Consider the following 10,840-nt stretch of genomic DNA (forward strand, 5'->3'; position numbering starts at 1 on the left):
TTTATGGTCTATATGAAATAATAATTTCATAATGTTTGAAATTCTTGCATACAATATAAGAACATTTTTAAATTTGATAATTAAATTTACAATTATATCAACTATAATGTAATATTTTACAATTGTGCCTTACAAAGCAAAAATCTTAATTTCATATTAAAATTTGGCAATTTCTTTTTCTTTTGGAAAACCGTGTCAACAACATGAAGACGTATATATCCTCGGTGTTATATAAATAATATAAAATTTTATAGTTCAATTTAAGCAAAAATTAATTCTACAAAATAATATTAATTTTACTTAAATATTTAAAATTCATTATTATAACATAGTAGAATTTTTCAAATATATTAAAATTTAAAGACAAAAAAACGCAAATTCCAGTGCATTATTTTATTGTATCCAATCCTTAGTTTCAAATAATATTTTGCAATGTTGATAACAATTTTTTAAATTTTATTGATACTCATTTTGGATAACCATCGAATTCATAATTATATAGCACCCCAACCTAAAATAATAAAAAAATTTTTATTTCTGGTTGCAATCATAAATCAAGTCAATTTCTATTTATAGAATAATTACTAAAAATACTAATTTTTTTTTCAAGTATGTTTATTAATTAAATTTTGTTAAAACTAACTATAAATTTAAATATATATAACTTTTTAGAAATCATATCAGAAAAAAGTATTATAAAATATGAATGTATGTTTGCATAAGTAAAAATTAAGTTTAATTTCTCCTTATAGAAATCAGTCATTGATTTCAAATTCACTACATGTCAATCATAAAATTTCGATTATGGGGTGGAGGGTATTAATAAAAGTAAGAACGATATATTACTCGTATGGTTTTAAAATATAATATAATAATAATAATTAATTTCATATAATACTCGTACCTGGGTCTACCGTATAGAATATTGTATACGTACCTACTTGACTTATAATATTCTTATCATTAATTATCATTGTTATCTTTCTCTTTACTATTTTATTATCTTTATATTTTTTTGAATTAAAAAATATCAGTTAATGGTCATTTTGATAAACTTTCATTATATTATGAATTAATTTATTTATACATGTATATTTTTTTATTTAAGATTATTTGAAACAATTTTCTTCCCATATAAAAGCAGTGAAATTCAGTGAATTAAATTTAGTTTCAATAAAGATTTGAGTTGAGAAATTATCAAAGAAAAAAAAATAAAAATAATTTTAAAACGTAAAAAAAGTTTTTTGAAAAACAAATAAAGAAAGAAAAAATAATCAAAATTATGATCCGGAAATTATTGATAATAAATATTTTCTTTTTTGCCACATTTTCATTAAATATTGGTGCGCCATATTATGGTACTCTAATATTGGGACATGAAGCAGAACAAAATCAATTCCCATGGCAAGTTTCGATAACAAATTATAAAAAAAATGGTCAAATAAATATATGTGGTGGAACATTAATATCAAATCAATGGATTTTAACAGCAGCAACTTGTTTAGGAAATGAAAGTGAAAAAATTTTAATTGGTTTAGGTTCAAATGAATTAAAATCACCGGCAATTATTCGAACTGCTACAAATACAATTATACATAAAGATTTTAATCCGAAAGATGTACGTTTACCAAAACATAATTTAGCAATATTAAAAATGAATGATACTGTTAATTTTACTGATTGGATTGAACCAATTTTATTACCTGGTGAAGATCAAATGGGTTTATCATTTGAAGGTGTTAAAGCAAGAAATTCTGGTTGGGGTACAAAAGTTATTGAAATACCAAATGATAAAAAAACATCATCATCAACAACTGATTCATTAAATTGGCATGAATTAACAGTTATATCAAATCAAGATTGTCTTTCATCATATACTGATGTAACAAATGAAGCACTTTGTACAAGAGTTATTACCGGAGGTAATGTATGTTTATCTGATATTGGTGGTCCATTAGTTATATTAGATCCAGAAGGTTGGAAATTAGTTGGTATTGCATCATATACACTTGATTGCGATTCATCATATCCAGCTGTATTTTCACGTATAACATCATATTTATATTGGATATCAGAAGTTACTGGAATTAAATTGAATTATTATTAATTAAAACCAAATTATATATGTATATGTACATGTTAAATAGGTGAATAATATATAATATAAAAATTGTGGTTATATAATATTTTTATATACAGAATAATATGCAATTTGTACAAATTATATATTAAAAAAAATATAAAAATTTTAAATATTTATATTGAAATTAATTAATGTAAATGCGAATGTTATATAATAAGTCTCATAATTTTATTTATTTCATTTTAGTTTAATAAAAGAAAAAAATTTTATTTTATTAATTTTTTAAATTCTATGCGTATATTTTATATATAATATAATTAAACTATTTTTATTTTTTTCAAAATTTTTGGATTTTCTTAAATTTTGTATGCATGTATAAATGCAGGTTAATTAATATATACTTAGGTTTAGAATATTTAATACGGGTTATTAAATATTCTGAAATATGGGGGAAAGTATTGATTATAAAAATTATACATATATAAATTATTTATCAAGGTGTGTAGAAATCAATATTGTAGATAATTCGGTTTAAAAATTTGTTTTTGTTGAAAACAATCTTATTCTTATATATATTATTAAGTATTACAGATGGATTTAAAAAAAATTAAAGCTCATAGGCCGGCATCTAGAGCAAAAAGAAAAAAATATATATACTAAGTAAAACAAAAATAATCTTTTTTTTTTTGGGAAATATTCGCAATTACGAAAGTGAAATATAAATTTAATTTAATAAAGGTGTAAGGTTTTCTCTATAACACAAATCAAATGTATGCTGAATTTTGATTCATAGTGATAATAATTTCAGAGTTCACAGGTATATAGTGTGTACGTTAGCGCCATATAGAGAGGTATAGATAAAATTCAATTCCACTTCATGCGGCTTTAAGATATTCTAGTAAAAACTGTAATAGTAAAATATATTGAAATTTATTAATTGTGGAAAAAAAATTAATTTGTGTCAAAAATTCAAATTTAATCTTTGTATTAACTACTTCCGTTTTCTGACGTTGTTATAATCTTACCATACCTTTATCAGTAATATAAATTAATTTCTTTATCCGCCGCATGTATATGTTTATACATACGAGTACATATAAATAAATTTTATTCGGAACAATTAATTACGATTTTAATATGAAATTCTCAAGTATATAAAATTGAAAAAGAAAAATTAATTGCCAATAATATTAATTTTTTTCTTTATTATAGTCCTCTTTGTAATTAAATACTTTATTTGCAAACGTTTTCTTTTTTTTTAATTTTAATATAAAAAAAAATATCAAAAATTGTTATTGAATAATAAAGTAATTAAAAGATGGCGTAAAGTCATCGAAATTAAAGTAGCAATTCGAAATTTGATCTTATCTTATCTTATCTTATAATAAAAAATTATATATAATTTTTAAAGTGTATATAATACGATTAGAAACAGAAAATATCCTGCTTTTTGCCTTTAAAATTTATTGGGTTATTCTTATATGTAGATTCTCCGATGTTTGAAAATAATAATCTCCGTATAGTGTATGAGGAAACAATATTCTTATTTACGATTTATATTTTATTTTAATATTTATTTTTATTTATTTTAAAAATCTCCTAATTATTATTTTATAATTTGTTATTATATATAGACTAACGGTTTATGACACTTTCACATTATATATTGAAAATAAATACTGCCATTGTAAAGAATGAAAAAGTATGTTATAAAATTTTATAAATATTGGGGAAATTTTAAATTTTTAATTGCTTTCATGGTTGCAATAAAATATTTTAAGATTAGGTAACTTGCGATATTATTATTAATTATTGTTATTATTTAATTGACATCATTTAATGCTGATTTTTTCTAGCAAATATAATTAAGAATATTTTTAGTTATTGATCCACATATAAATCCATTGGAACTTATAATATGATGTAGGTATTTCTACTTGAACTTTGTCTTACTTATTTATTCATTTTTTTCTTTAAATATTTAAAACAAAACAGTCCTATAAAACTTTTAAGTACGATCATAAAAATTTTTTATAACGTGGGTAACAAAAAATATAAAAACCGGTGAAATTCAGAGAAGTGTAAACACATTAAAAAAACACATGAAATTGCAATTATAATTTAAATGAAGGTATAGATAATATTTTTTATTAAGTGAATTTAACAAGTCATGATCCGAATGATTTCCAATGAGACAATTGTAAATTAAATAAATTTCATAAATAAATCGGTTACACCGTCAATAATTTTCTATGATATTTGTATGAAATTTTCTATGATATTTGTATGGAAACAGTTTGCATGTAATTGCATACAAGGTTGAAATTTGATATGTATTCTAATAATAAATTAATCTGAGATAGAATATGAACAAAGTAGAATCGACAAGAGTCTAGAAACCACAGTACATACTTTTAATAAAAATTATAAAAATTAATAAAAATGTTATAAAGATCTCGTTTAGTTTTAATTTATCAATCTTCAAGTGAAGTTTATTTTCAAGACAAACGATATTTATATATGAAATGAATCGTTGGGTTGGAAAAATTGCAGTTGTAATAAAAATATTTTATTTTAAAATATTTTTAATTTATATTGAAAATAAAATTTTATATGAATTCGTCCTATAGGTTACTGGAGCTAGTTCTGGTATTGGTTTATCCATAACAAAAGAATTAGTTAACAACGGTTTAATTGTTGTTGGATTAGCAAGACGATTAGATTTGTTAGAAGATTTACAAAATCAAATTTCATATGATAATAATGTTGGGAAATTTTATTCATATAAATGTGATGTGTCTTCACTGGATTCCATAATTGAAGCTTTTACTTGGATAAATGAAAAATTTGGTCGTATTAATATATTAATAAATAATGCGGGAATTGTAAGATATTGTGGTATTTTAACAACAGGTAATGAAGAAGAAATAAAAAAATTGATGGAAATTAATTTTATGGGCGCAATATTTTGTACAAAGCAAATGTACGATATTATGAAAGATAAAGAAGAAGAATGTCATATCATAAATATGAATAGTGTTTTGGGACATTCAACACCATTTAGTATAGCATCAATGACTTATAATTTATATCCAAGTTCAAAATTTGCTCTAAAAGCAGCTACAGAAGTAATCAGACAAGAATTGATTGAGAAAAAATCTTTCCGAATTTCTGTAAGTTTTTTTTTGCTTTAGTACTTACCTATATGTATAAGTATATAAATAATGTAATTTTCCTCGAAATTATAGAATATTAGTCCAGGTCTTGTTAAAACCGAACTGTGTCATGCTGGAAACCATCCATATGCGGATGTTATAATGGGATCTGCAGAAATTTTACTTCCTGAGGATATTTCAAGAACTATTATTTTCATATTAGGTAGGTAGCAACATATACTGATATTTCCATGCATATCCATGTACATACAATGTACTTATGTATATTATTTTCTTATGAACAGATATTTTTGAGATTGGTTGTTTAACAAACTTTTATTTTTATGTTCTTAAATTTGCAGAGTCTCCACAACATGTTCAAATATCTGAGTTGATAATAATGCCTGTTGGACAAAAATTTTGAATTAAAACAATATTTTTGCAGAATTTTATTATGCACAGTTCATTAATATATTATATGTTTATTACTTATAAACTATTACTTACCTACATACATATGTATGTTTCTTTATGTAATTAAATTTTTGGATTTTTTCTAAATATGTTTGTTTTCTTGAAAAAATAAAGATGCAAATATTTAGCAATAAAATAATCATGATATTTTGTTACTTGATTTAAATTCTTTGTTTTTGCCATTTTGTTCTTTAAAAGTCAAACATAACAGAACGGTTTTTTTGATTTACATATTTCATTCACAATATACAATTGAATTATTTTTATATAAAGATAACTTATTATTTTTATAATATTTTACTCTTTCTTAATTTCTTATCTCATGCATACATAAAATTCGTTAAATAGTTATTGGTATTTATACTTAATCATTAATATCCATAAATGTGGGCACATATATTAATATTACATTTGATTCCATTAATATATATTAAGTATTTATTGTGAATCACACTAATCAAATTGAATGTCTATTGTGAATTCTGCTTATTTTGAATAACTGAAACAGTTGAAGTGGTTTGAAGTTGAATTAAATTGAAACAAAAAATTATTGAAATGAAATCTGAAATAGAAAATTGCAAGCCAGCTGGCAGTGACATTTCTTCATGAGAACTCATTTGGTTTGGTAGTAGCACGTGGGGAAATAATAAATTGTTTATGGTTTAATATTTTTTGAAACAACTTAGCATATTTTTATTTTAAAAATGAGAATAGATACTTTAAATTATAAAAATGAAGATTATTTAGAGAATCATGAAATTTTTGTTGGAACACACATAGGCTGTTTAAAAAGTTAGCGAAAAGTTAAGAATTATAGAATATTTGATTTTAAACTATTATTTTACTTGTTCAGGAATTTGTGTAGCGGAAGAAGATCCATTCTCACAACAAAATCTACAGGATCTTAAAACTTTAACCCAGGGATCGAGAATTTCAGCTCTTTCTTTTGGTGATGATATTTCAAATGAAGTATTAATCGGTAGAGAAAACAAAATGGTACAAACATATTTAACAAATGAAAAGCGTTTTGAAAGTGTAGAGGAATTTTCCGAAGGACCAATAGTAGGATTGGGAAAATTTAATGATAGTATAATTGCCGGAATAGGTACTGGAAAAATTCAACAGCATTTGGACACGGAATCTATTACAATAGTCACAGGAGATAATACGTCGAGATTGAGACAATGCCCGATAAATAAAAATCTTTTTGCATCTGGAGGAAAAGAAAGGCAAAATAATCTAAAAGTTTTTGATATGAATGAGTCAAAAGAAATATTTAAATCAAAAAATTTACCTAATGACTATCTTCAGTTGGAAGTACCAATATGGGATAGTGATTTAGGTTTTATTGATGGTAATTTAGTCGCAACTTGTTCAAGATATGGGTATGTTAGAGTTTATGACATAAGAAAACAGAGAAGACCGATTCTTAAATACGCAACACCAGAAGAGCAAACAAGTTTTTGCAGTTTGATTGCACGAGATAATTATGTATATTGTGGTACTACAATGGGAATGGCTAAAGCGTTTGATATAAGAAAATTTAAAAATTTCGTGCATACATATAAAGGTTTTACTGGATCCGTAAGTGATTTATATTTAGATGAAAGTGGAAAATATTTAGTTTCATCGTGTTTGGATCGTTATGTAAGAGTACATAACAGTGATACATGTGTTATGCTTTACCAATGTTATGTCAAATCGAAGGCTACAAGGATTCTTGTTAAAACGATTGGAAACATTGAAAAAAATGAATTAGAGGAGAAAGATAATGAGGGAAAATCAATGAATGGAAATAATGTGGAAGATGTTGAACATTGTAGCGACGAGGAATATGATGCCATGTTTGCAAACATGCCAAAAGTCGAGTAAGCTATCAGATATTATGTTATCTTTATTAAATTATATTATTTTACTAATTTATATACATATATAATTTAATTTTAGCGAATCTGAGAAAAATGAAAAATCTTCTAAACGAAAAGCTATTCAAAATGGAAAAAAAATTAAAAAGAAAAAATTATAAAATATGGTAAATAAAAATTTTTATTTTACGTGAAATATTTTTTTTTATTTTATAACTTCTTCTGAATTGAATGATTTACAGTAAAGATTTTTAGGGAATAAGATTAATTTAAAATTACTGTGTTTTCGAATACAATAACATTTTTTAACTTCATATTTAGCTGGCAAGAATATTTTTCATAGTTTCATTAAAAGTTTGTAATTTTATTGAAAATTGTATTGAAATGCTTTGGAAAAGGGAACTTTCTAAGCAGTGGTTTATAATTATTTCTACAGCAACAACTTAATATTCAATCAAAAAGAATGCTAAGTAATTTAGAGATAAATAATATGAGACAAATAATGACGATAAATGATTTAATCGCAAAATATGAAGCAGGCTCAAGTTTGAAATAGTTAAAGAGCTGAAAAATTTCAAATATAAAATTTTGAAATTATAAAAATTGAAAATGCTAATCGACTTGCTGGTATCAAAAAACGCTGAATAATTAAAAAATTAAGTTTTTTTTTTCATAAATTAATTACTTTATTTCATAAAATGTTATTTTTTGTATAATTTTAATTTTTTTCTATATTTAAAATTTTTTCCTCGTGTTACTTTATTTTTAAATTGCAAACTTTCCTAATTAATTTAAAGAAAATATCCTAAAAATATTTAATTTTTTTTTGTTTTGATTTAATAAGGACACAAAAAAGGAATAACAATAAAAAAAGTTTTTTTTTATTTATTTATAGTGTACAAATTTTACTTTTCGTTTTAAATAATTAATGATATTATTATGCTTTTTTTTACTAATATTTATTTATACAGAATTTTCTTATACATATATTTTTTTTTTATAAAATAATGTTGCACTAAAAAACTGAAACATTTAAATTTTTAAAAATGAAGCCTTCAATTATGTAGAAGGATAACATTTTGGATTTATTTATTTTAAATTTTTAAATTAATATAAAAAATTATACAAATTCTTATTTTTCATTTTTGTTTTTTTTTCCTTTTTTTTTTAATTTTATGTACAAAATTTGTTTATATCTTTTATTTTTTTGTTTCTTTTTTTATAAAATATTTTTTTAAAAATTTTTGTTTTTAAATGCAAAAAACTCGATTTTATGCGCATTCTATTTTATTTTTTTAAAAATTATTTTGGATTCGGTTTATCTAAAATCACGAATTTTAAATGGGAATTTTTTCTTTAAAGTTTCTTACATATAATATGTATATATCATAACATATGTGCTTATATAAATAATGTTTATTTTTATAAAATGTAATATATGTATATTTGTATTTCAAAAAGAAAAAAATAAAAACGGAAATTATAAATGAAAAATAAATTACATATGTTTTATGACAAATTTAATAGTACAGTGAGTACTTTCTTAATTATTTATAATTTTTTAACAATATATATACAAAATTATTTTTTGATTTATATTAAGGGTACGTTTAAATTTATATAGTAGTGTTATATTTCAATGTTAAATGATTATTACGTAATTTCAAAATAAATAAGAAATTTTTTAAAGAGATTCTTTTGTATTATTTTTGAACCATAAAATACAAATGTAAAATATTATCGTATGTATTTAAAAAATTTTAAAATAAATTGAATATTATTAGAAATAAAATTGCGAGGTTGAAAGATATAATTAAAGATATTATTTTTTTTCTGGTAATATGGACTATTCTTTTAAATAGAAGGAATTAAGATTTAAAATATTTAAGTAATTTGTAAAAGTAATCGCAATATTACAATTATATTTTCTTCTAGAAAATTATGAAATTAAACATTACTCAGGATAAGACATAAAAAATTTTATGTTGATCTTTAGAAATTTAATGGATTTAATGGAAATAAATTTTTATATATTCAAGATTTAATAATGTTATTAAATTGTTATCAGTGAAATTAAGTAATAATATTTTATTACTGCTATTGTTGAATTGAATATTAATTAAAAATATTTTTGAACATAATTTTCCTGAGGCCTGTTGTTTATTTAATTAAAATACATCTTATAATTTAAAAATATATTAAAAATATTATTTTTCAGTTTTGTTTTTCATTCAATAATAAAATAAAATTAATATTGATTAAAACTGTATTCCTATTGAACTGTATTACTATGAAGAAATTTAATTTAAAATGTTTATAATTTTTTACTTTATATTTTTAATTTTTAAAGTGAATTCAAATTTGAAATAAATAAATTCGAAATAAATTTATAAAAAAATAAGTAATAATATTTAGTGATTTATTTTTTTAAATCTAATGCATATAAATCCGTTTCTTTTGTTTCTCAAAATTTCTTGCATTTATTTTCTTTTAAAAATTTAAACTATTCCTCATATATTATTGAGTTATAGTTTATTTTTTGAATTCAATTGATTTCATAATATAATATATTATTTAATATTTAAAATAGCCCTTTTTTTTAATATTTTCATTGATTGTATTATTATTTTTTCATTGTTCTTGTATATTTTTAATAAACAAAATCACAAAAAAACAAGGAAAACCAATTATAAAAATAATAAAAATAAAGAAAATGCTACTTAAATACAGCACTTTCTGTAATACACAACTATATGTATGCGTATGACAATATTAAGTTGAATAATTTTATTGAGTAATTAAATAAAATTTAAATGTTCAACTTTATTAATTATAAAATAGAAAAAAAATCTTTAAATATTAAATGTGCTACAATTTATTTGTTATTTTTTGGGTTTTTGTTTTATTTTTTTCGATTATTTTTTCATTTACTTTTTCTCTTTTTTTTGTTTTCATTTTTGATTATACATTGGTTTTCTTAATAATAATATAAAACAACACTATTTTTAAACTTAAATAATTTCTATACTATAATTAATAATAATAATTATAATAATAATATAAATTGTAATAATAATAATAATAATTGTAATAATAATTATAATGTTTTATGTATTTACAAAATATTTATCAATTTTTAATTTTTATTTCTTTTTAATAATTATCATATATTAATAATATTTTATTATTTTTTTTTTATTTAATTTATTTAATTCACGTTTGATTTCATAGTGTATATATATATTATGTTCATATGGTATTAT

The 10,840-nt window shown here is 21.3% G+C and overlaps 3 protein-coding genes across 3 annotated transcripts; all 3 read left to right on the forward strand.

Annotated features, from left to right (window-relative positions):
- The first annotated feature begins 1,180 nt into the window (after positions 1-1,180).
- On the forward strand, positions 1,181-3,102 carry LOC129618101 (collagenase-like). Its single transcript, XM_055532977.1, has one exon. It carries the CDS (start codon positions 1,283-1,285, stop codon positions 2,105-2,107), a length of 825 nt encoding a protein of 274 aa, XP_055388952.1. The 5' UTR covers positions 1,181-1,282; the 3' UTR covers positions 2,108-3,102.
- Positions 3,103-4,484: 1,382 nt separating this feature from the next.
- Positions 4,485-5,662, forward strand: LOC129618113 (farnesol dehydrogenase-like). The gene is made up of 4 exons (XM_055532988.1): positions 4,485-4,638; positions 4,714-5,256; positions 5,332-5,461; positions 5,601-5,662. Exons 1-4 carry the CDS (start codon positions 4,609-4,611, stop codon positions 5,660-5,662), a joined length of 765 nt encoding a protein of 254 aa, XP_055388963.1. The 5' UTR covers positions 4,485-4,608.
- A 638-nt stretch (positions 5,663-6,300) lies between these two features.
- On the forward strand, positions 6,301-7,773 carry LOC129618420 (WD repeat-containing protein 74). The gene is made up of 3 exons (XM_055533155.1): positions 6,301-6,504; positions 6,566-7,580; positions 7,660-7,773. The coding sequence occupies exons 1-3, from the start codon at positions 6,417-6,419 to the stop codon at positions 7,736-7,738; spliced, it is 1,182 nt and encodes a 393-aa protein (XP_055389130.1). The 5' UTR covers positions 6,301-6,416; the 3' UTR covers positions 7,739-7,773.
- Positions 7,774-10,840: the final 3,067 nt, after the last annotated feature.

The sequence above is a fragment of the Condylostylus longicornis genome, unplaced genomic scaffold (genome assembly GCF_029603195.1).
Source record: "Condylostylus longicornis isolate FDR11 unplaced genomic scaffold, ASM2960319v2 ptg000006l, whole genome shotgun sequence".
Classification (NCBI taxonomy): domain Eukaryota; kingdom Metazoa; phylum Arthropoda; class Insecta; order Diptera; family Dolichopodidae; genus Condylostylus; species Condylostylus longicornis.